Source organism: Protomyctophum parallelum (genome assembly GCF_964188405.1).
Source record: "Protomyctophum parallelum genome assembly, chromosome: 3".
In the NCBI taxonomy this organism is placed as follows: domain Eukaryota; kingdom Metazoa; phylum Chordata; class Actinopteri; order Myctophiformes; family Myctophidae; genus Protomyctophum; species Protomyctophum parallelum.
In genome coordinates this window covers 47,806,290-47,833,233 of record NC_139698.1, presented here as the reverse complement: position 1 = coordinate 47,833,233, position 26,944 = coordinate 47,806,290, and the positions used below count along the sequence as shown (strand labels likewise).

The 26,944-nt window shown below is 42.1% G+C and overlaps 1 protein-coding gene across 1 annotated transcript; it reads right to left on the bottom strand.

The window, feature by feature from the left end:
* Window positions 1-25,554, bottom strand: LOC310856391 (metalloreductase STEAP4-like). Its single transcript, XM_083761797.1, has 10 exons — window positions 25,077-25,554; window positions 22,955-23,062; window positions 22,102-22,172; window positions 21,154-21,241; window positions 12,655-12,933; window positions 11,871-11,965; window positions 11,547-11,657; window positions 10,833-10,875; window positions 9,903-10,067; window positions 1-2,883 (listed from the first exon to the last, which is right to left on the bottom strand). The coding sequence occupies exons 1-10, from the start codon at window positions 25,269-25,271 to the stop codon at window positions 2,605-2,607; spliced, it is 1,434 nt and encodes a 477-aa protein (XP_083617923.1). The 5' UTR covers window positions 25,272-25,554; the 3' UTR covers window positions 1-2,604.
* Window positions 25,555-26,944: the final 1,390 nt, after the last annotated feature.

Here is a 26,944-nt window from a genome sequence, read left to right as displayed (position 1 = left end):
AAAAATGTTTTAAAATAGATTACTATACACTGTATACAGTGCTATTTCTTTTGCTATTTCATTTATTTTCTTTTATTTTCCATTTCTTTGCATATTAAGTTTTTCACTGTATATAACACAAGGTGGAAAAAAATTGATCAGCACTACCAGGCCCATTTACTGTGCCTTGGTATGCCTTATTTAGATTGTTATCTTTCTAATGTTGTACAGAGCTTTGCTGATTGATTTGATTTGATTGAAAATTATATTAACAGTTTGCAGAATGGGTACAGTTCAACGAAAGTACAGATCAATGCGAAATCTGCTATATGAGAATAAAACCAGAAAAAGCAAACTAAGACTTGTTTACATCAGGGTCCTCCACTTTCAAACTCTGATATGGTACAACTAAGCTCTTAGTTAGATGTTTTACTTAGATAGACATTGTACAGCTCTTTGGTCCCTTTTAACTTTGACTTTGTACAGTATTTTATTCACTTTGGTCAACATTGTTTCTTTTGTAAACAAACAAAAACATTTTTAACAAAAAAATAAATAGCTGCAAAGGCACAGAAGAGAAGAGAGAGGCATGTGTAGACATGTGGTTTCCGGCTGAACGCCACAGGCATGCTGTGGGTCAGGGTTCTTGTGGTAATGTAATGGTTCTACTGTATGTGGGTGTAATCGCAGCACAAAGCCTTGGTCTCACAAAGGAAGACAAAGGACAATACCTTCAAACAATATGCAGCTGCATTGACGCGTGCAGAGAGTACTGTACGTGTGTCAGGATCTTTGAGGTGTGAGGTGTGTACATGCCTGAGTTTGCGTGCGTGTGCGTGCAATGCTTAATTTAGACTTTGTTGCACACCAGTGCAACAGACGCCAAAATGCCTACAACAATGCCAATCTTGATGATCTGCAGTTTCCAGCGAACAATACCGGTGCGGAACCATGTACAAATCAGGCAAGTGTTTGAAGATTGCTAATCTATTGGACAATACAACATTGTTACACTGCTTGCTGTGAAAATGGAAAGGTTTAGACATGGTTACATAAATGGAGGGTATAATCTTATGTGAGTTTGCCAGCGTGTGTGTGTGTGCGTGTGCGAGCGCGAGCGTGTGTGTGTGTGTGTGTGTGTGTGTCAGTATAACAGACACAGTGAGCTGACTCCATGAAAGCGAGAGCCAAGATGAGATAATGAGCCGATGCCTGCAGTGGTGTCAGAAAGTGCATGTGCGTCTGTGCATGAGTGATTATGCCTGGATTTATAGTTTCACATACCGTATAAGCATATATATGTGTATAGAATAGATCACCTTTACGGTACGTGTGTTTTGTGTATCAGTTTGTCACAGAGCAGCCTCTTACATATACTCTCTATCTTCAGCGGAATACATGCATAATCGTATTCGTAACTTGTAGATTGCAGTCACACAGAAAGTGCACATATGACTGGAATCTCTTTAATATATCTGTGTTTGATCTGCACAGGAAGACGCTGTTATGTGGGAGCTGCATGTTGAAACCTCAATGTTGAGTGATTTGTGCATGACGATCTGATTCGAGGGGCACCTGTTAATCCATCTGATTGATTAACACAGTGTGCATCTAGGGTGGATTGCTCTTGTACTGTGGTTGCTTGATTATAAATCGAAGGGTGGCGTCTGCAGTATATAAGGGAAACAGCTCAGTAGCAGTGTAGGCTGCCATGGAGTTAACACTTTGTGTTTCTAATTGATTTAACCCTAGAACACTAAACGTATTTTTTGTTACATCATCATAAACGCGGGTATATTTTACCCAATGTGAAATATTCCATAAACAATATTTCTCATCAACATTGAAGTAGAGCCAACTTGAGGTACTCTTCTTTAATATGTCATCATGACTTATCATACATGGCCCTAGGGGGAGGAATCGGTGGAAAAACGTGCATATTATTTATTTTAAAGAAAGAAAGATGTAGCTCATTTGGTCCACTCATTCCCACTCATGGACCATTCTCAGCATCAGTGAAGGAAAAAAAAGAAAAGAAAAAAAGTCCATTGTGGGTGCATGGGATTTTTCTTTGCAGGCAGCTTGTCTAATTGGTGTCCCTGGTATGATTTCATTCAGGGTACATACAGTTCCAGCATCCTTAGGATAAGTGATGGAGTTAGGCATATCGGTTAGCGTTTGCGTTATATTTCTTAAACATAACCAATACAACCCTCATGCTGAGTTCACACTATATCAGCGACAAAGTGACAGGCTACAATCCATTTTTAGTGCAAGTCTGCGACATGAAGCTACAAACTGATACCTGACACAAAAACTTTGAAAAGTGAAAACTTTTTTCAGTGCTACAATGACACAGTGAAGCCTGAGCATTTTCCACTCAACTCTCACCACAGAGTTCCTGATAAGATGTTCTGTAAATGGAAGAAAAACAATTATTGCTGTTAATCAGTGCTATCTGTGCTATACACTATGTGTGTGTGTGTGTGTGTGTGTGTGTGTGTGTGTGTGTGTGTGTGTGTGTGTGTGTGTGTGTGTGTGTGTGTGTGTGTGTGTGTGTGTGTGTGTGCGTATGTGCGTGCGTGCGTGCGTGCGTGCGTGCGTGCGTGCGTGCGTGCGTGCGTCTCATTTCATCAGTGGCTGACTGATTCTCTCCTCTCCTCTCTCAGCTCCTCCCGGGTCGCTCCTCCTCTCCCAGCCTTGTCGTATGCGTGTGAGGCTGCGGTCGACGCAGGGGAGAATAAGCAGCAGTTTGCAGAACAACACCACAGAGGGAATGATCAGACACAGCATGTAGCCTGGAGGAGTGTACCACTTGTAGGTGGACAGCTTCAGGAACTTGTTCCAGCCGTACAGGTAGGCATGAAGCGTACAGAGGAACAGTGTCAGGAACCCCAGCTTGGACTGGAAGAAAGGAGCCAGAGAGAGAGAGAGCCATGAGAAAAGACCAGGCTTAGCATAGTAACACACTACTCATAACTTCCATCAGCAACCAGTATGTTTTCGCACATTTCTCCCTGTAAATGGGGTTGGAACAACATGCCACTCTCCGCCCTCCACTCTCCAATCTACCTGTCCCTCTTTATACCTGCCCAGTATCACCCAGAATCCTCCATGTTTCGCCCGCCTCGCTGCGTCGCACACCAGCCGCCTTCCTACAGGCTTCTCGCAACCCACCCCCACCCCTTCACCGGCTCCATAGCAGCTCCTCTCCCCGCTTTGATTGATTGATTGAAAATACAAAGACTGTTAACTGTGAGTGGACGACCCAATTGAGCATTACACTTGTTTACAACAGGGTCCACCTTGTTCAATTCATCAAAACATTTAGAGACATACAAATAGACACTTCTATGTAGTTAAAGAACAGAACAGGAATTCATCATAAAGGACAAAAAGGGAAAAGATACATATACAGTGAGGGGAAAAGGGGGGGGGGGGGGTGGGGGGGGATTCAGATTTTAAGTCAAGGGATTCACATGTCTTAATGACTGTTGGTAGGGCGTTCCACATTTTGGTGGCATAGGAGCGAAAATAATTTAGTCCCTTGTTTTTGCTCCCCCCAAAGGAGCTTTTTCGGCACTAGAACTACTACATTCACTTTGCCAAAAGTGGATCAAACAATTAAAAGTAAAACAAAACTCTCTTCTCTCCTTCTCAGGTTCCTGGGGGTAACCGTCCATGCACACCGTCAGACGAACGCCTTATGACGAACGCCATACGACGAACACCATACGACGAACACCATACGACGAACACCATACGACCTCCCCCCCCAAAGACTCCAGGGTCGGCGACCCCCCCGGAACCTACATACCTGCATTCATTCAAATTCCTTCATCCCTCCATTTCTTCGCTGTCAATAAATCCCTTAAACCTCCCTAATGGTGTGTTTATTCCGACTAGTGAAATGTTTTATTTATTTCTTGCAGCAGCAGCAGAGACAGATATAGCAATGAGGGAATAATCACAGCTATCACACACTACGGAATAATCTTATTCTCTTCTCAGTAATCTTAAACATGCACAAACTACAAGTTTTAAAATAATGGCGCATCGCACTCTTATTAACATTACTGTGCCTGGAGGAGCAATGCAGCACCTAAAGAGGTGTCAAATTAGTTTTTGTGCATAGTTCCCATCGTGTCATTTCTCCAGGAAAAACTAAGAAAGGGAAGGAGATCAAGGTAAGTAAAGGTATAGTCAAAAAGTAGAGGTAAAGGGTTTTCTTCTGTGTTTGTCAAGCTTGTGACAAGCTTTTGCCACAATCAGTACAAACAAAAAGGTCTCTTAGCTCTTTTACAAGCTTTGCTACAAACTGTACAAAATAATAATATTTTTAACCTGAGATAAGATAAGGTGAAGTGAGCATTATAGCAGCCGCTGAGTACTGTATGTGCATTATATATACTTAAGGACATTATTCAAGGTGCTAGGACATGGATGAACCCATTCTGTCCGGGCACCCATTTTGGTGTTAGCATCATGTTATGCTTTAACTATTGAAAAATAGCAGATCTACAAGCTCATATCGCGCCACCGAGTGGCGCGATACGAGCTTGTAGGTCTGCTATTTAAAAAAAAATCGAAGAACGACTGACATTTTTAGAATCTGATCTCAGGTCAGAATGGGTTAATCAGACCAGTGTGTGTCCAGTGGAAACCTCGTATGAATCTGATCTCAGGTCAGAATGGGTTAAGGACATTATTCAAGGTGCTGCTAGGACATGGATTAAGGTGCAAGGAGTCGGTGCGTGTTTGCCGCATACTGCTGACATTGGTACAATCCACGTGTGGACGGAAGAAAGAGTCAAGTACCTTGTCCATGGAAGGCATGTTATATAGTCTTCTTGTCACAACTGTACAGCGCACCACAGGTTATTTTGACCGGCTGCCATGTCAAAAGTACTTTCATTCACTCAATGTCCGCCCTGTTTCTCTCGGTCGCGCGTACCTCCTGCATGAGCGATGTATAGGAGTTATGCGTGACCAAGAGACAGACATTGAGACACCAGTATGGAGTGTGAAGAGGAAGTAAGTAACCCAATGTGAACTAGGGGAAGCAGGTCGGGAGATAAATGTCCCCCGCCAAAGACATGGTTGACAGTAACAATGTCCCCCAGCAAGGACCTAGGACTAAGAGGACAGCAGAGACGACAAGATAGGACACAAATCAAAACTGCACACACACACACACACACACACACACGCACGCACACATGCAGGCGCACACACACACACACACACACACTCACACACGCAGGCGCACACACACACACGCGCACAAACGCAGGCGCGCACACACACACACGCACACACAGGCGCGCACACACGCACACACACACACACACACGCACACACACTCATTCACTGGCACAGTTTGTTGAAATTTAATTGCTGTGTAATAGGTTTAATGAGCATGATAGATAAAATGTGATAGCCTGACCTTTATAAAGATAAGCTTTTGACCTTCACATGCACGCTCACACATGCACGCACGCGCGCACGTGCACACGCACACGCACAAACGCAAGTCACTCCTGAAGATGCGTGGCCTGGTATAATGAATGCCTTCCCTGAATTACATTTGATGAATAACTTAACATTTAAAGCTCTGCTCTAATCTGTGGCCAAAGTGAAGGAGGAGGAGGAGGAGGGAGAGAATTATTAAATGAGCTTGGCGTGACCCAGTTACATTTATGAATGAGTGTGTTCCCTGTGGTGAGGTTCATTTCTTGTTCAACTGTAGAAAGAAAGAAAGAAAGAAAGAAAGAAGGAAAGAAAGAAAGAAAGAAAGAAAGAAAGAAAGAAAGAAAGGTTTGATTGAAATATTTATTAACAGTTTGCAGAATTACAGTATACATTTCAAGCACAACTCAATACAAAGACTGTTAACTGTGAGTGGACGACCCAATAACGCATTACAATTGTTTACAAGAGGGTCCACCTTGTTCAATTCATCAAAAAGGAAGGAAGAAAGAAAGAAAGAAAGAAAGAAGTTGAAAGTTTGTATATATGCTATTTCAAGTCTCTGTGTGTACGTATACATAATGTGTGTACGTCTGTAACCCACGTAACTCGAAACGTTCGCCCCACCGACTTCAAATTCGACACACGTGTTCCACACACCACCACAGAGAGTGCAGTGCCCGAAAACTAAAAACCGTCGACGAATCCGGCCAAACGCCGTGGCGAGCCGCCAAGTGTCATGGCTATACCGGTCGCGGTCGAACATGCATCTCGCTGTCTCTCAAATTAACACTTGCTATGCATCCCATGTGTATACATCCCACTGTTTCTCAACCGTTGACTACTACTACTAAATGTCCTAATAATAATGACTCAACCAGACACTTCCCCTTTCTTGAGATTCTCCCTTTTTCTGTTGAATTTCTTGAACTCCAACTTGTCAGTAAATTACTACATGGATGGACTCATCATAGGTCACCAGGTCACGGTTTCTCAACTAGTGGAAAAAAACATTTAAAACAAATCAACAAATCCTACATTACTAAATGCATGGTCAGGGACCACATGCAATACCTCCACGGACCACCAGTGGTCCACGGACCACCTGTTGAAAACACATGCCATAGAAATAAAGGGACACAGAGAGACAGATACAGAACTCTCCATATATGGGCAGAAAAGGACACAGACAGATAGGAGTATTGCATAGCCGGATGGGGCATGAATCTCCAACTTCCATCGTTACCGACTCGGTGCTCTACAGCCGGGGACCGCTATTTGATCAAATAGCTTTTTTTTTAATTGTTTTTAATTTTGTTGAAAAGAAAGTTGTGTTAAAAATGTAAATTGGTCCGTGACCCAAACATTGGTCCCGGCCCACTGGTTGGGAAACAGTGCCTTAGACCCTTTGCTGGCATTTAACATGCTTTCTACTCACTCCTCATGGGAATCCATCAATTAACTTTATGCTATAAGCTCATAATCCTTCCTACAAAGGAAAGAAGTTAACAAATGAAATGCTTCAAAAACAAAACCACAAACATCAAATAAAACATCAGTCTGCTGAGGACAAACTTCCTGAGACTCAACCATTTTTCAATAGCATGTCATTTTAGCAAGCACATAGCACAAGCATAATAGAATCGTGAAAGTCAAACCATTCTTGTTGGAAAGCTGAAAGCATCTATGTCATTATAGAATTTAGCATTGGCTATGCAAAAATAGCATAGGTGTATAAGCTCTCAGCACGCCACAGGTTGTACACCTGCTTTATGATCATTTAAAACATCTGTGTGTCAGTGTTTTGAACGTTTTTGGCCTATACAGCTTTTTGTCCTGAACTTTTGTGGCAACACAAACATTAAATGCCATTGACAATGAATGGAGAATTTACGTCATAATTATGTGAACGAGCAAATCGGCTTTTAGTGCAATTCAGCTCGGGCTGTATATACAGTATATACTGTATACAAACACACACACACACACACACACACACACACACACACACACACACACACACACACACACACACACACACAGACACACACACAGACACACACACACACACATATATATATATATATATATATATATATATTAGACCTGGAACACCTTTTGTGGTAGTTGTTGCTACAGTATAGCAACATCATTTTAGCAACAGCATTTAGAAGGCGTTTTTAGAATTGGCCGCAGGTCTAAAGGAGTGTGCCGATAGGTCTAAACAGATGTGAGCTTGTAGATCAACTTTTCTGTGGCACGTGACACCGCAGTACGATAAAGTTTAAATCGGGCTGAAAACAGTTCTATCAGTGTCACAAATCTTTTGTCTGAACCAGGTTTTAAGTGAGCAGGATGGGTATGAGGGTGGATCAGGTTCTGAAGTGCATGCAGTGCCCTATGACCTGAATCTCAAAATATCAATATACATACAGTACCTGTATTCATCATAGTGAAAATATGTCATCTACAAGCTGACAACTCGCTGCATTGACATTGAATGCCACAGGCAGGCTGTGAGTCAGGGTTACATTATAAAGGCACATAATGACATGCCCAAAGTCTGGCTGTGGTAAAATATATATATATTTGTAAAAAAATAAAATAATGGGTACCTAAATCGGGGCTCTGCTTTGCGACATGATATTCATGACGAAATCCCAAGGCACACCTGGACATTACTTCTAGCACACCGTTTGGAAACCACTGCTGTAAACACCACTCGACTCACAAGGTGAACACATTACAAGCATGTCGCAAAAGAAAAAAAGGAAAAAGAATGGCCTGGACCCAATAAGTCAGAACCTATTCTTTCCACAAATTACCTTCAGTGATAATGGCACACCAGGTAACTAATTTTCTCATCTGACCGATTCCTAAGTGGCTATTCAGTGAGCTCGTTAAGCATTGTGATCACGTGTCTGTGCGCTAACTGGATCATCCATCCATGCTGTCCGTTTTGGACTCCCAAGGTCACAGCTGAGGCACACGATAATTGGTTCGACCAAAATTAACCTGAAAGCGTTTTTTGACCTGTCCTCCTGCCCAAAGAAAGAATCGCATCAGCATCGCAGAAACAGAAAACCTTGGCTTCAATGGCTTGGCTGTTGGAAACTGAGGGAATATTAATGGAATCAATATAAGTCTGACTTCAAACCTCTGCAGGGGGAATGTCAGCGCTGCCTGTGCTGCCTCGGCATGTTACACCTCAACGCATTTTTCATATCCATATACCATACCAAATGTGTTGGCTGACATTTCAAACGCACACACACACACACACACACACACACACACACACACACACACACACACACACACACACACACACACACACACACACACACACACACACACACACAGGCCTGACCAGAACCTAAATCAAATGTTTGATTCAAGGGGGGGGTGGCGGGTCAAAATAATATACAGGACTTACAATAAGCTTTATGATACTTATTATAAGTATCAAGTAAGTAAGTACTTTTATTGTCTCCACCAGCTGAAGGCATAGGGAGAGTATGTTTTGCACTCCATCCGTGTGTCTGTGTGTGTGTGCGTGTGTCCGTCCGTCTGTGTACAGATAGCCAAACTGTGCACACACACTCCCTGGATGCCAACAACGAACCTCTGCCACAGATTCTCCACAATGGCATGTTATAGCGCCACAATGAGGCCAATTTTTGTAAAACACATTTCTTTATATTACTCGTACATCACGCAAATCGATATACACTATCTCCACAGTCATGTGATCGACACACATCTGTTCGCTTTCCCATATGCCATCCCGATTGGCTAAGAATCAAGATTGCCTTCCAAAGTTTGCAGGATTGCTCCATTTTGAACAAAATGCCTCAAATCTTGAACACAGCGCGTGATTTCCGTGAAATTATGCACACACATTCTCACTAGGCAGAGGAAGAAAATGTCTTCCTCTGCCTAGTGGCTAAGATTGCATTTCTTCAAGAAATGCAACTTACATGTTTACACCTATAACTGCACTGATCTGTGTACAACTTTGTCCAAACATCACAAACGCTGTTATCCTGGTGGAGACCTGTGCCCAGAGCGGCACTTTTTCTAGCTAACAGGTTAACCCATTTTGACCAGATTGATCAGATTCTAAAAGTTTCGTGCATGCAAGCAGCCGTTCACTCACAAAACTGTCTATTCTCTCTAAATCTACATCGCTGTCCACAGTTTTGATCAGAACGGCGATGTTCTGTCCTCATTTCTGACTTAACCAAGCATCTCGATCAGATGTGACAGTGCGAGGTGTTAATGGAAAATTATAACTCCCGGTTTTGGGGGGAAATGGAAGGCGGGGCTTTTCAGAGTAAAATCACACACACACATGCGCGCGCACACACACACACACACACACACACACACACACACACACACACACACACACACACACACACACACACACACACACACACACACACACACACCTGTATGAAGTTGAACTCCCTCCAGCTGAGTGCGTTGCTGACAGAGGGCAGAGATGTGATTCCCAGCACGACGTACAACCCAAAACCCAGAATCCCCACAGCGTAGTAGGAGTCAGTCCGCCAGGCCTTAGTGTTGTCAAACTCTGCAGTCTTGTTTTCCCTTATCTGAGAGAGAGAGAGAGGGGTGGGGGTTAACCACTGCTTTTCATTGTATGAAAACTTGACGATCTTCAGGCTCACATCATGATGTGCTGTGAGCTTGTCTGATGTTTTTTGCCATTTCTGAACATGCTTTTGAAACATTTTGAAAATAATTCAAATTGTGTTGACATTATTTTTTTCTTTTTAAATGTTTATGTAAAAGTGGTGAATTTGTACAGTTGTGGTCAACATTTTGACATGTTAAATTGTCATTCATTCATTAATTCATTTTGGACAAAACACGCAAAAAACTAAAACAAAAAAACAACAATTACATTAATTTAATAATTTTTTGTTAATGGTCTAAATAAAAATGAGTTAAAATAATACTTAGTATTGTGTAAGCCAGGGGTTCTCAACGCGTGGGTCGCGACGGGGGTCGCCAAATTATTTTGGGGGTCCCCAAATTATTTCCAATATTTTGTTTTGCAACTGAATGGCTGGAAAATGAAAAAGAGTTTACATGATGTATTTTCTCTATTATTAAGGTTATCTTTGGAGTCAGTTTGTATTGGGGGTGGGGAGGGGGGTGGTGCGGGGTGGGGGTCGCCAAAGCATTTCCGGGGGTCCCCAGCCAAAAAACTTTGAGAACCCCTGGTGTAAGCCATAAAGCTGACGTACAGTAGCTAATACATGGTACATTTTATATTTATACACATACATGGCAGTACGCCGCATACTGTACACAGTAATTAGCATTTCTTTGTTCCTGCTAGCAAGCAGCCTTACCAGGGAGACTGCATGCTGGGTCTGATAATGTCTTACATAATGCCTGTGGGCAAATGCACAAAATTACTACATGTGTACAATTTAAAAGAAACCTACAGATTCACACAATCATAATGTATTAGTTCATCTATGGATTTTAAACTAGTTATTCTTTCCACAGAGAATCATGTATTTTTGTATCTGGAAAATCAATCAATCAATGCAAAGGAGGTATAGGTCAATAAGGTTCTGATAACATTGTAAAGGGTGCCAGACAGTGGATGTATGGCTGTGGAGAGGAATTGAGTGTGTTAATACCTTAGAGTATATATTAATAGAGGCGGCACCGGATTTCTCCTCCCATCCACTTGCATTAAGTTGCTCAAAAGCGCATGAGGCGATTTCACTCCTCCTTCCGGGTAGGAACAGAGTGCATTCTGGGATTGATTGGGCCAAACACATGAACGCGCTGGCCGTTGACTATCATTGCACGTGTTCAAGTATGAAACAGCGTTCACGTGTCATCATGAACGTGCGCAATGATAGTCAACGGACCAGCGCGTTCATGTGTTTGGTTCCAAACCGCAATACCAAATTTGGCCACTATGTCCATTTCGCCTCAGGGTTTCCTCCGGGTGCCGTCTCTATTAATATATACTCTAAGGTTAATACTTGTTAAAGTCAGTGTGTTTCCATCTATTTTGTGACTAGATGACTGGTGTATCTGTAGCCTACCGGATAGGGATGATTAGAGTGTAGAAGACATGGAGGAAAGCCAAGGCCAGAGCCAGTAGACCAATCTGCTTCCTGCACAACATCCAGCGGTCCAGCCAATCAGGAAAACGCCTGGAAAACATAACCCGCCTTCATTTATTGCTGTAAGCTTGTTTTATATGATAATTATGTAATATATTTTCTCTTATGTGGAAGAGTTAATACTAAAAGATGTGCAAGATAAATTCACCATTATGATTGTTAGTTGTTGCCGTTATGTAGGTTTGTTCATTATGTAAAAGCAAGGAAATTATACAAATCTAGATGCAAACATGCAGCTCTGACCTGTATTTGGTTCCTCTGTAGAGCTGCAGAATGGCGGCCAGGACTCCAGGCAGGTAGCACAGAGATAACATGACCAGAGACACAATGGGGAAGACCTGAAGCAAAGATGGTGGATATTTAGGAAGATCCCCTTTTAAACACTAGAGGCAAAATGGTACACAAAATGGCATACTGTACACATGGTCTCCTATGGGCACCGTCTGGCAGCAGATCTCGCAAATGTTTACTGTCGCTAAATCTAGAAAGTGCTGCTGTTCTGTTGCTGGGACAAAAAAAGATTGATTACAAAGTTCCTGATTTGTATCTCTGAAAAAAGCCATTTTAGTGTCAGAATGTTGAGAAGATTATGTGGCTTGTGATGATTGTGTCCAATAGTTCAGTGGACATGGGACTAACACATCGTTCAGAAGCTGTGTTCATGTTCACTGAACTATCTTTCAAAAGAGCATATTGCTGTCCAGAGGACAAAAGGGCAGGTGCTCCAATCTAGCACCACCTAGTGTCTATCTGTTCCCATCCCTGCGTGTAATAAGCAGGATAATATATTCTGCATAATGCTACACTTGCATATGCTAAACATACAGCATACATCACAGCATTGTGATGCATGACTGATGAGTGACTCTCACATTGGGATGATTGGGTACACACTGGAGCTGAAAGCACCACAGATTGCTGCAAAGTGCCGTGTTAACCCATCGGGCTGTTCATACTGCCCGTGTAGCGGCGTGGAGCACTGCTGCATGGCTTCCAGTGTTCAGCGATCAAGCATCCGACAGCGTACCTTATTGGCCAGGGACACCATGATTCTGAAGGAGATGTCCTTCTTCTGCTCCACGGCAGCATAGATGACATCTCTGGTAAGCAGGTAAAAGAAGAAGAAGGCGGTGAGGCCGGTGGCCAGCCACAGAGGCAGTCTCCACTGGGGGAAAAGCCGCAAAGGGAAATCCTCCAGTTCCCTGGAGGCTGACAGGGAACCCCTGTCTACGACACTGAGACCCATGCTGGTGGAAAGGTCTGCTACCATCTGCTTGGCCTCAGCGCTGTCCCCACAAATGTACACCTGCAGTACAGAAGATGTTGACATGACATGTTGATGAGTTGACATGTCCATCCACAGGGGCGACGGTGGCTCAGGGGTAGAGTGCCTGGATGGTAACCGTAAGGTTGCCAGTTTGAACCCGGGCTCCCCCAGAGTTACTGTCGAAGTGTCCTTGAGCAAGACACTGAACCCCTAATTGCTCCCGATGTGCTAGTTGGTGCCTTGCATGGTTTCCGCTGCCATCGGTGTATGAATGTGTGTGTGAATGGGTGAATGTAATGCACAATCTCTGTAAAGCGCCTTGGATAAAGGCGCTATATAAATGCACCATTTACCATTTATCCACACATTACCCAGACACATGGCGTACAGAAATGCATGTATTTTAATTATTTGTTTGTAGATATACAAACAAAGTTTGTATATGTATGTTCTTCTGCAGATAGATGCAAGGTACAGTATGTGGCTTTGTATGTTAAATAGATGCCAGGTTTTATGTCAGCTTGCTATCCTAATTACTCACTTGCTTGTTTTCTTAGCACTAACTCACCTAATTACACTGTTACTGTTTGACAAATTGGTCATGCTAGCTTACTCCTGTCTTGCACGTTGTGTGAGAGTGTCTGCTTAATGCCTCAATTATAAATGTAAGAACCTACAGGCCTATACTGGACATAAGAGTGAAAAAGTGGCCGCAGGAAGGATGTTCTTAAAGGGATTGTGACATTAAAAAAAAGGTTTTGGAATTGTTCTTGTTTTTTTTAGGTTTTCTAATCTCAATTGCACCCAAAAAACATGAACTTTTAACATTCAGTAGATTTTCTGTGATCTGGGGTTTTCTGGCTCAAACAGGTGCTCTGATTTGCCGGCAGTAAGTGACATCACTTACTGCAAATCCCATATATGTCAATGGGATTTGCCAGCAGATGTCACTGTTTCACTGTGTTGCCTGTTTTCATTGTAGCTCAAAAGGCCCAAAAAACCCCAAAGAAAACTTCAGACCACAGAAAATCCACTGAATGTTCAAAGTTCAGGTTTTTTGGGTGTAATTGAGGTCATAAAACCTAAAAGAAAAAAGAAAAAGAAAAATAATTGAAAATGAATGTCATAAAACCTTTAAGATGTTGGACCTAAGGAACCCCAATAGAGGAATATTGTTGAATAACATGTATGTGGTTCACTTCTGCATAAATGCATTGGGTCCAAAGTGAAACATTTGGAGGAAAACTGTACTTTATTTGTATACAGTTCATGCTGTACAGCAGGGCGGATCAGGGGCCACTCGGCAAAATTCCAAAAGACAAATTAGGGCCGCAAGCTAAAAATGTCAGTATTATTTTTGAAACATTTACAAATTTATTTTGTACAGTCTAGACTAGTCCAAAAATGAAGGAAACACAGTAAAAACCCACATTTCCATCTATAAGTCCAAACCTCAATGAACAAAAACATTGTTATTAATGATGAAGTTACAAAATGAGGCTTCATTCACAAAATGTGAAGATAATTAGCATATTGAACAGATTATCACAGGTGAATAAATAAGTGGTTAATACAGGCCATATCACTTTATCTTGGAACAAACAATACAATACCTTGTTCAAAACACAATTAGACAATAACTAATTATATTTTTATTGGTATGACCATGGCGGGCCTTAAGCGGGGGCTGCGGCTTGAGTAGCACTGCTGTACACATGGAAGAAAAAAATAACCTCGTCTTGCTGTTTGAAGGCACACCACGTGGAAACACTACTCTACTGTTTGTACTGTACACGTGCATCTGCAATACACACAGCTCCTCTCTTTTTAATGGTCCTTGAAATATTACGTGTGGGCGCTATATATATATTATGCTACAGTATGTATGTCTTCATTATCTGATCATATACATACATCTGCGTAGATGGAAATGAAAGCAATGTTTGGACTCTGGAGGATTCAACGTGCTATACCACCTGCAGAGCCATCCACATTTAGGTTGAAATGAGAAGGTGGAGAACTAGCGAAGCTCGGTCAACATCTGTACGCTGTTGCTGATTCTACACCAACGAGCACACATGGTATGTAGATGCACAATGCAAACACGCACAGAGATGCATTATGCAAATGAACGAACGAACACACATAATGCACACGTGCACACGCACGCACACACACACACACACACACGCGCACGCACACACACACACACACACACACACACACACACACACACACACACACACACACACACACACACACACACACACACACACACACACACACACACACACGCACACACACCGGTGTGGTTCTCACTATCCTTTTGGGGATTTTATAACCAGATCAGAATAACAGAAAAATCCCACATATTATGCAGCTACTTTTCAGCAACAGAGAGAGAACGGAAGGGGAAGCAAATCCTATATGGACGAGCACAGCAGAGCTCCTACAGAGACCCTGATTTATGCTCAGTTGCCATCGTGTCGTGCATCGAAAATAGCAGTTGTACAAGCTCACAAAACACGTCACGTTGCAACGTGCTGTGTACAACTTTAGGGGTTGATTCATTCAACAATACATCACAAAGAAAGACCCCTTCAGTGGAACGTATCTTAACTGTCTGGTTCCCACTCTCAGATGGTTTATTTCCACTGTTTAATTGTTTATTTCCACAATGTACTGGTTTGTTCCCACTGTTAGATGTGCTGGGTAAAGGTTACTTTTAAAAGTAACTCGTTAATTACCTTATAGGATTCCTAACCCTATTCCATTCCATTACAGGATTACCTTCTGAGAAAAGTAAATTGGAAGATTATTTTGGCGTTACTTAAAACCCCTCCGCGAGAACATTTGGTAAACATAAAATCAAGATTGTGCACTGTACCACCAGTGTTGTGCACTGTACCACCAGTGTTGTGCACTGTACCACCTGTGTTGTGCACTGTACCACCTGTGTTGTGCACTGTACCACCTGTGTTGTGCACTGTGTACCACCAGTGTTGTGCACTGTACCACCAGTGTTGTGCACTGTACCACCAGTGTTGTGCACTGTACCACCAGTGTTGTGCACTGTACCACCAGTGTTGTGCACTGTACCACCAGTGTTGTGCAAGAGCTATGCTGTTCTCCTCCTTTCACCAATACATCCAACAATGATGTGAATATACTACCACGACTGTACTATAAAGGGCAACCTCTCTGTCTTCTCTCAATCTCTAAGCCATGTAATACCTTTAGCCATGCATGTGTCATACCAAAAGTGGTGCACCATTAAATAGAATGATTATGCAATCACCACAGACTGCAAGGCATCAGTCACCGGTTTTCGTGTACCATCCACGCAAGTCTCCGTTGGCAGAGACGATCTTGTTAATTTATCATGAAACAGCGCAAATGCGTCGGATGGATTTTCCTTTTCCTTGTGGCTACAAATGTAACAAAGTAACGGCATTATTTTGGAGAAATAACTAAACTATAAAAACGATGTACTCTAATTGTAAAACTAACACGTTAGGTTACTTCATTTCTCAAAAAAGCATTGTACGATGTACGGACTAAGAAATATAGGTGCCATCATGAGGTCAATTTAAAGATGTCTTCCTTGGCCTAGTGGGAGTGTACATGCAAAGTTTGAGGCTGATCGTTTCAGCTGTGCCAGTAATGAGCTGCTGTTAATCCTGTCCGTTCCAGCCTGGCGGAGATAACTATACAATGATAACATTGGAACATCTATCCGAGATTAGCTGTGCACACACGTACGCATGTGCACACACACGCACGCACGCACGCACGCACGCACGCACGCACGCACGCACGCACGCACACACACACACACACACACACACACACACACACACACACACACACACACACACACACACACACACACACACACACACACACACACACACACACACACACAAACTCGGAAACAGACAACAACTCTGCTCTCATAAAATTACATATGGTTAGCAGGAAAATAAAGGCGCATTATGGGTCTAACTTAAGCCCATATGGGCTGAAACAATGATTACACGCCAAATCCTGTATAATTTAGAGTTACTGAATCATGAACTTATAGGTGTTGAGGGACGTGGGTGTGTGTGTGTGTGTGTGTGTGTGTGTGTGTGTGTGTGTGTGTGTGTGTGTGTGTGTGTGTGTGTGTGTGTGTGCGTGCGTGCATATGACGTGCGAGCGTATGACGTTGTTTTGTGGTGTTCTAACTTCTTATTATAATTTATTATTTACAGTTTAGGTACTTAGCAGATGTTCTTATCCAGCTATAAAGTGTGAAATCAGAGTATAAAGCTAAATTATGTATGCAATATGCATTCCAAAATGCATATTGCACTAAGCTTCAAGAACTACACCATTGAGTTGCCCTTGGCCTTGAGCAAGGCGTGTCCTATTGACACTTAAAGGACAACTTTAGTTTTTTTCAACCAAGGTTCATGTTTTAGTTTGTTATTAGATAAAGTAAAAGGTGAGTGTTAATCTTTTTTCATTTGCTGCTTTCTTTCGTTTTAGGGATTTTAGCAGTTTTTGACAGGGGGGCATTCGAGCATGGGGCTAAATATGTATTTTTTTACACAATTTTATGGTGATTTCTTTTTTTATGGTTTACTATAGTCCCAATAAACACCAGGAAATTACATCTGGCCACAGAAGATCACAGGATCTACTGAATGTGAAGGTAGCCTACTGGGGGAAGGCTTATACTGTGTGTATAGACCGATTCCGTAGCGGGTCTCATGGTCGCAGCCTACGTATTTCCTGTAGGCGGACTCGACATAGCTGCGGGAGTAAAACCATCACCAGGCGCACCTCTTCCACTACAGTGAACGGCAGAGTGACTGATGTTAGTTTGCCTCAAACTTTACTCCTTTACCTGCTTTTTTACTAACACTAACATTACAAAGATGCCCAGAACATCGAGATGAACCTGTGTAGATGGCTGCTCCAACAGTAGTGGCAACATAAAAAATAAAATAAAACGGAATGTCAAAATATCCACCGTGGTGGCTGAGGCCAGAGCCATTGAGTAATGGTTGAGACAAAGCAGTGAAAGATACATAACGCCAGTCTTACCCAATATCAAATATTTCTGTTTTATTAACACAAGGCTGCTGTACTTTATACCTCATACTTTAAATGCTTAGTATGAGGTATAAAATACAGCAGCCTTGTGTTCATAAAACAGAAAGATTGGGTATTGGGTAAGACTGAAATTATGTATCTTGCAGGATTCTTCACTGCTTTGTCTCAACCATTACTCAATGGCTCTGGTCTCAGCCATCGCGGTGGATATTAGACATTCCGTTTTATTTTATTTGTTATGTTGCCACTACTGTTGGAGCAGCCATAAACTACACAGGTTCATCTCGATGTTCTGGGCATCTTTGTAATGTTAGTGTTAGTAAAAAAGCAGGTAAAGGAGTAAAGTTTGAGGCAAACTAACATCAGTCACTCTGCCGTTCACTGTAGTGGAGAGGTGCGCCTGGTGAGGGTTTTACTCCCGCAGCTACGTCGAGTCCGCCTACAGGAAATACGTAGGCTGCGACCATGAAACCGGTACGGAATCGGTCTATAGGCTCAATATGTCAGTTTGTCACATTCAATAGATCCTGTGATCTTTTGTGGCCAGATGTAATTTCTTGGGGTCTAGTAGGACTATAGTAAATAATAAATAAAAAAAATCACCATAACATTTTGTAAAAAAAATACATATTTAGAAAAACTGCTAAAATCCTTAAAACGAAAGAAAGCAGCAAATGAAAGAAAATGAACACTCATCTTTTACTTTCTCTAATAACAACCTAAAACATGAACCTTGGTTGAAAAAAACTAAAGTTGTCCTTTAAAGAACGTAAAAGACAGTGGTTTGGCATTGGGAATGAACTCTGATTTCCCTCCAAAAGCAGAGACTGTGAGTGCCCTGTCAGATTCACCGTGTCTACCTGTGGTCTGCTCTGTGTGCCCATTTGAACATTATTTGTGTGTCCATTGGAACGTATGTTTGCGTTAGCCCTTTGTTTCTCAGTCTTTAATAAAGGTCTTAACACACTGGGGGTGTGATGAAAGAACGATGTGTGAGTGAATATTTCATATCAAACTGTTCATATAGTAAATGTAGCCTAATTCATACCGTGCCTTTATCTGTGGTGATTGGTGATAAATCATTATTTGTGTTACTTCATCACTGCACAATGTTCTCGTTCTGTGTGGGTGTATCTGCAAAAGCAGATAACCTGATGAAGGTATAACAGGTAACATTGTTATTCCCATTAAAACTTTAATTGCATTTGAAGACGGTGTGTAGGATTTTTCTCTTTGTTTTTCTTCTTTTTTCCAGTGCGTTGGGGAACTCGTTTGGTCTTCTCCTATGCGCCTGTTGCCTTTGCAGGTATGCAAATTAAATTGCTGTTGTACTCATGATACAAACAGTTTTAAAGGAATATATTTTTAGCCAAATCAATCGCAAAATATAAAAATAAAAAAAAATCCTGGTATGGAAGGAACATTAGACATCTCCATTTGCTCAGAAACTTTAGTTTATTTCCGCATTCTCAACTTTTGTTCAATTGTGTTTAAACAGCGTTTAGTTATTCCTGTATTCAGTACTCAAGTATCCTCAAGTATCCCTTATCCTTATCCCTTTATTTAGCTGAGCTTTTTTTAACCTCAGCACTTGCACTTGGCTACACTGTCACAGTATGTGGCTCTGTGTTGCCTAGCCATGATTCATGACTCTCGTATTCATACGAGAGTCATGACGAAACTTCACCCTGGTTTTTGCGAACGCTACATTTACAAGATTTCCGTATATATAAACATTCAGATTTCAAATATAAAGTACTCACAATTTGTCCCACGGGTGTTAGTTAGTAGCAGCTCCAGCGATTAGAATTTCTGCATCCCGCGTTGTTTAATAAAAAGCATTTTTATCCGAGGTGTTATTTTGCCATTGGCTTTCAACTACGCGCCCCTATCGGTCGGGAGGAGGGTGGCACTCCGTGTGTTCGATATCGGTACGCTGACCACCCTGCCAATACAGACTAATAGGCGAGTGCGCTCCCGGTGTGCAACTGTGGATTTCCCAAACGAACCCCGTTTGAAAAAAGTAGCCGGGGAGCTCGGACAAAAATGCTTTTTATTAAACAACGCGGGACGCAGCAATTCTAATCGCTGGCGCTGCTACTAACTAACACTCACTTTGTGAGTACTTTATATTTGAAATCTGAATGTTTATATATACGGAAATCTTGTAAATGCAGCGAAAAACAGGGCAAAGTTTCTGCATGACTGTCAGTCATGTTCCAGGGCTATGTGTTGCCATACTGTGGCTGTGTGTGGGCGTCGGCTTTCCTCCCAGCTTCCAGCCTTGGCACACCTGTCTGTGGTCACCTCATCGCACTCAATTGACACACCTGCCGGCCATCAACTCTTCAGCCCTGACAGTATTTATACCCTGGTCTTCACTCCACTCATCGTCAGATCACTGTTCAACCTTTCATGGTAGTACTATAGCTTGACTCTAGCCAGTGTTTATGGTCTAGTGAAGTTATAGTCTATAGTTATATTTCCTAGTATTTGCTCCTGTGTTTCCTGCAAACTCAAGCTCTTCTCCTCTCCTCCAGAACCCAGCTCACCTATTCTACTGCCTGCTCGTCTGCCTGCTGCCTGCCTGGACTGCTTCCCTCATCCTCCATGTTTGTTTGCCATGCAACCTTCCACAATCTGCAATTCACCATATTGTGAATAAATATCAGAATTTTGCTCCTGTGTTTGGCTCTGCATTTGGGTTCAACTTTCTGCTACCGTGACATGCACTCAATTCAACAATTATTACAAAGCATGACTTTGTGTAACAGTGTGGGTGTGTAGCAGGCACACAGTGTTGTACTGTAGTGCAGTGCAGTGGTTCTCCCCTGAATCAAGGACCCCCTCGACCCAGGGGTCCTTGAGGGGGGGGGGGGGGGGGGGGCTGCCCAGCATAATAAGGTAATTCACAATCATTTTAACCATATTTTATACTTTGGCTATTCAAAAATTGTTTTTTTTTTTATTTTTTTTAACTAAACTAAAAAATATATATTTTGAGTTTTTTTGAGTAATTTTGAATTATTCCCGGGTCCCTGGCACAAAATGTTTTCAGATGTGGGTCTGCGGCCAACTATATACACATCTGGGGGTCCCGGACACGAATAGGTCTGAGAACCACTGCTGTAGAAGAGGCTTCAGTCAACTGTACCGTACCTGTCTGTTGGCGTCTGTCCGGCCGTTCTGCAGTGCCCACGCAGACAAGGTGTTGAAGGCCTTTACCACAGACGCCCCAGGAACCAGCCTGTCACGAGAACACAAAACCCCCTTTTAATGTTATGTTGTTGATCATGTGATTTTTCATATATCATTATGTTTATTGTATATTTATTATATGATCCATCGCTGGGCCATTAAAGTCTCTTGTCAGTAGATAGTAGATAGAATTGCATAACAGCCTGTGTAGAATGGTCAATAAGAGAAACAGATGTTAGACACAGGACACCATGAAACATTATGTAATGTGCAGGTCTGGGTTTTCTAAGCAGTCCTATAGGCTATAGCCCTTAAACTTGGCACACATTGGATAGCAGCTACAAACATGCATGATTTGTAAAAGCTCCCTAGGCCTGAATTAACATATTGTTAAAGTATTATTTGTGTTATTCCCTTTATTACACATTGTGTAGAACAACATCTGGTAATTATCCTTAATGTTTCACTTTGTCTTTTTTACATGTCCTATCCTATCACAAATAAACACAAATAACCAAGTAACATACTGAAACAAGTATAACTAATAGTTTTTACTTTATAGCTGTCATTGTTACCTATTGATAATTTTTTGAAATAATGGTTCAAAGGAGAGAAGATCCTTTGAACGGGTATAGTATAGTATAGTATAGTATAGTATAGTATAGTATAGTATAGTATAGTATAGTATAGTATAGTATAGTATAGTAGTGTAAATATGCAATCTACAAGTTCGCAACACGGTGCGAAGCGATGCGTTGTGTGCTTTTAGATCTGCTATTTTCACTAGTTTGGGTCCAAGGCAAATAAAATATAATCTCTCTTTTGGGTCCCGACCTGAAAGGTTTTGGAACCAGTGAACTGGAGAGATACTGTGCAGTTAGGGGGAGTAAAAGTTGGGAAGCGTCTCACCTCTGCATGTACTCAGCGTTGGCCTCGGGGTACAGACCCTTCCTCAGGTTGTTGCTGACATCCACCAGCACCTTTCAATCAATCACAGCCATATGGTGATCAGAAAGCAGCAATACAACTATTGTCCAACTCCATAGATATATATGGAGTTGTAGCCTATATGTGTAGATACTTTTAATGAATTCATTCAACAATTTAAGTGACAATGAGTCATCATCCAACATCATGACGGTATAAGTTCCATAATAAGAAGACGTGAACTGTGTTTCAAAAATAAACAAGTGATTGTTTGACTATCGTAAAATGATACAGCGCCACATTCCTGTTTATAGCGCCGGGACAATTTATTATTATTATTATTATTATTTATTTTTTTACTTTTTAGACTGTCACTAGATAATTGAGATTAAGATGACCTAATGTTATTCTCCATAGAGAAAACACTTCCGTAACCTCGGGGGATAAACGAGTGACTTCAGGACTTTGGTACTCTTAATAACAATTATAAAAATCACACCCGTGTGAACTGAGTGGTGCAACTCTCCTCTCTCTCATTAGCAGGCAACAGTACAGCACTATCTCTCTCTCTGGCACAACAGCACCCCTACTGGTACTAATAGTCATACTCGTGCTCATTAACAGGCAGACACATAGGTGAACACATAGGCGGACAGCGCCGGACACAGACATTGCTGTTCCTTGGAGTGGTTGCACCACTCAAAAATATTCTATTTGTATAGCACTTTTCATGATACTACAGATGATAATACGGTACATGATCATAGATAAATTAAATGTAAATAAGAAGGACTAGTTGCTGTATTGGTGGTGATGTTTGGATGCATAAACCTACCTTCCCGTTGAGCTGAGGAGCCAGACTCTGCAGGAAGTCATAGTGTTCTCTCTGGACACAAACTATGACCACACTGGCGGACTGGACTGCTGCTGCATGACTCAGTACCTGCATAAACGTGCACGCACGCACGCACGCATGCATGCATGTGCACGCATGCATGCATGCACGCACACACACACACACACACACACACACACACACACACACCAATAAAACAATACACTAATACACTAAGCCTAGATGCACTGATCCACCAATCATATACATTTTATTTATGTTTTATATGCATAATACAAAAAAGCGTAATGCAAATATGTATGTTGTGTTTCAATGTCTACGATATTTATAGCCATGCATGTGGACCCTGTTGTAAACAAGTGCAATGCTTAATTGGGTCGTCCACTCACAGTTGACAGTCTTTGTATTGAGTTTGTGCTTAAAATGTACTGTAAATTCTACAAACTGTTAATAAATATTTCAATCAATCAATCAAAACTCTTGTATTCATACGAGAGTCATGGCTTAACTGCACCCTGTTTTTGGCGCTCGCTACATTTACAAAAAATACGTATAGGCTATATAAACATTCTGATTTCAAATATAAAGTAGCCTACTCACAATTTGTCCCACGGGTGTTAGTTAGTAGCAGCACCAGCGATTAGAATTGCTGCATGCCGCGTTGTTTATTAAAAAGCATTTTTCCTGGGGTCCGTTTATGACATTCTACCACAACACACAAACGGTATAGTGTGCCTCGGCCACGTGGCCACGTGCCACGTGGCCACGTGCCACGCCAACCACAACTGAAACTAATTATGCTCTGCTATTATAATCTGCTTTATTATTTTTTATTTTTTGTAATTATGTATGCATGTATTTCGTGTATGTGTATATAGATTTATGTATTTTCCGACTATCCTTGGGATTGTGGGTGGGGGGTGGGTGGGATAGGGGATGGAGTTTAATTATTTTTTTTATTTTTTCATATTTGATATGTCTCTGTTTAATGCTTGCCCCTGGGTTTGTCAAAACAACTTTAATAAAAAGATTTTGAAAAGAAAAGAAAAAGCATTTTTATCCGAGGTGTTATTTTGCCATTGGCTTTCAACTACGCGCCCCGCCCCCTATCGGTCGGGAGGAGGGTGGCACTCGGTGTGTTCGATATAGGTACGCTGACCGCCCTGCCAATACAGACTAATAGGCGAGTGCGCTCCCGGTGTGCAACTGTGGATTTCCCAAACAAACCCCGTTTGAAAAAAGTAGCCGGGGCGCTCGGATAAAAAATATTTTTATTAAACAACGCGGGATGCAGCAATTCTAATCGCTGGTGCTGCAACTAACTAACACCCGTGGGACAAATTGTGAGTACTTTATATTTGAAATCACTAATCAGAATGTTTATATATACGTATTCTTTGTAAATGTAGCGAGCGCCAAAAACAGGGTGCAGTTAAGTCATGACTGTCATGATAATCATCATGGCAGTCATGTTTCAGGGCTACGGTATTTATAGAGAGATGACTTCCGCACACCCGGTAGGCAATTTGGAGCAGGTGCGATGGTGACGAGGCATACAACGTAGGAGAAAGAAGGGACAGCCGCACACCGCCACTTGAATAAAGAAGGGACACCCGCACACCGCCACTTGCCAGGTTCAAGAGCATTTCTTTTGAAAGAGCAAAGAGCAACGTTTAGTTTGGCCCTAATGTCTACGATATGAAAGACACACACACACACACACACACACACACACACACACACACACACACACACACACACACACACACACACATGCACACACATATGCACACACACTTCATACACATAATATGTGTATGAAGTGTGTGCAAACAAAGCACATTAAACTGCATTATATAATGCAGTTTAATGTGCTTTGTTTGCAATGTAGCAAGTCTAAACTTGTGTGTTAAAATGTGTCACATGAGCTCTAAAACCGGATTGCTGTGTCCTCAGAACTTGGTGGTATTGCGTGGTTTAGCGTGGTATAACCCACTTTCTTTTCTATAACTGCCACTATATGGAGGTCACCTGATCTGACTCCAGAGAGTTAGATATTAGGATTAGAGATAGATGTATACTGTAGATGGTAGAGGTGTACCTGAACTCCATGAGGCAGGGGTCCACAGCTGTGGGGTCTGCGGCTCCCATAGACCACCCTGTAGCCGGCCTGGATCAGACGCTCTCCCAGAGAGCGACCCAGGTCGCCCGTCCCGAACACACACAGCAGCTCACGCTCGGCTGCTGTCCCCACAGGGCCCAGACACATGCTGTCTGTCTTCTCCTGTCCTGACATGAAGCTTCCTCTGTGTGTCTCAGCTATACACAGACCCAGGAGCTGCTGCAGGAAAAGTCTTTCTGTGAACAGAAGAGAATCAAAGCTCAGTCTGGTAGTCTTCTGAGCAACATAAAGCCACAGCTTGCTTTCAAATAAGACTCAGGTCCAAAGAGAGACACTCCCGACAGTAAATGATGGCCTTCAGAAAAGCAACTCTCTCTCTCTTCTTCTTCATGTACCAAATTGAGTGTATCTCTGGATCTTGTTATGACTGTCAGTCTGTCTGTTTGACTGAGGCCCCCTTCCCTGCTCCTGTTAGTATAGTGTGAGGAGGGAGGGATTATATCTTGACAAAACTGGGAAACTCCACTTGAAAGAGGGGGGAGTGTGCACAACTTGTTAGCGGAGGAGTCAGGGGGGCTTATGTTTTCATTGTGTGTGTGTGTGTGTGTGTGTGTGTGTGTGTGTGTGTGTGTGTGTGTGTGTGTGTGTGTGTGTGTGTGTGTGTGTGTGTGTGTGTGTGTGTGTGTGTGTGTGTGTGTGTGTGTGTGTGTTAGGTTAGGAAAACCCATGGCAGAAACTTCTGGGAAACAACATCTGATTGGAGAGCAGTGGTTACGCAACTGTGTGGAATCCGACACGATACGATAGGATCTGCCAGGGAACATTGCTGCATCTGGCTCAAACTAACGCAAACAGTGGTGGAAGGTAACGTAAGGTTAAGTACATTTACTACAAGTACTGTACTTTTACTGTACAATTTAGAGGTATTTGTAGGCTACTTTACTTAAAAGTATTAGAAATGGGAAATACTCTTACATTTACTCTACACTACATCTCAGATGTAGATTTTGAGTATTATTACAAAACAGTAACACACTTCAGCCCTGCATTATATTCCGTCCATTTGAAAATGGCAGAGTACTTGAGTACTTTTTCCATCACTAAACACGTGACCCACATGCGCGTACAGTACACACAAACAAATGTGCACATGCTACCACAAACAGACAGACAGGCAAAGTAGGACAGCCAGAGAATGTCCGCGTGTGTGACTGTAAACAGAAAGTATAAGAACAAATCCTAGGCTTCTCAGCAGCATGGCAGTCACTGTGTCTGAATCACATGGTCTTAACCACTCACCATGCTCTCACAAAGTTCACACAACGTTCTAAACCACCAGCCCTCAGACAGCAGCTTAGAGTGAAACCATTATAATTCACACCGAAACTGATGCTGACAGTTATGTTGTATAGAGTTGTCACCACAAACAAATACAATGAACAAAGTCAATGAACTCAATACTCTTTTGTTCCCTCTAATCCTTAATCTACAGTAAGGACAGTGATTGCCGCTAAACATTGCATCGCTAGATAGACATTTTGACAGTGATCATCCCAGCAACTTGAGTTATTTTGTTCACAGACAGAGAGACTACCGACCAGGTCACCTGGGGACCTATGGCTATTCTAAAGTCTGCATTCTCAATTTGCCATGAAATGTTACAGAATATCCCTGTGATTGAAACTTGAATATGGTTGGTAGTCAGAAAAACATGACATGCTATGGATTTCTATATCGGTAATCTACCATAGCAATGCAGCAAGCTCTGAAAGAATGACTGGCCTTGGATGACACCATAACCTTCCAAATACCTGGTTGAAGTGAAACAGCATAAATAGAACCAGCTG

Coding starts and splice junctions, on each gene's coding strand:
- LOC310856391 (XM_083761797.1), bottom strand. CDS start 25,271: ATGTCAGGACAGGAGAAGACAGACAGCATGTGTCTGGGCCCTGTGGGG. Junction 11,658..11,870: donor TACAGAGGAACCAAATACAG/GTCAGAGCTGCA, acceptor TATGTTTTCCAG/GCGTTTTCCTGATTGGCTGG. Junction 10,068..10,832: donor CCCAGCATGCAGTCTCCCTG/GTAAGGCTGCTT, acceptor TCTCTCTCTCAG/ATAAGGGAAAACAAGACTGC.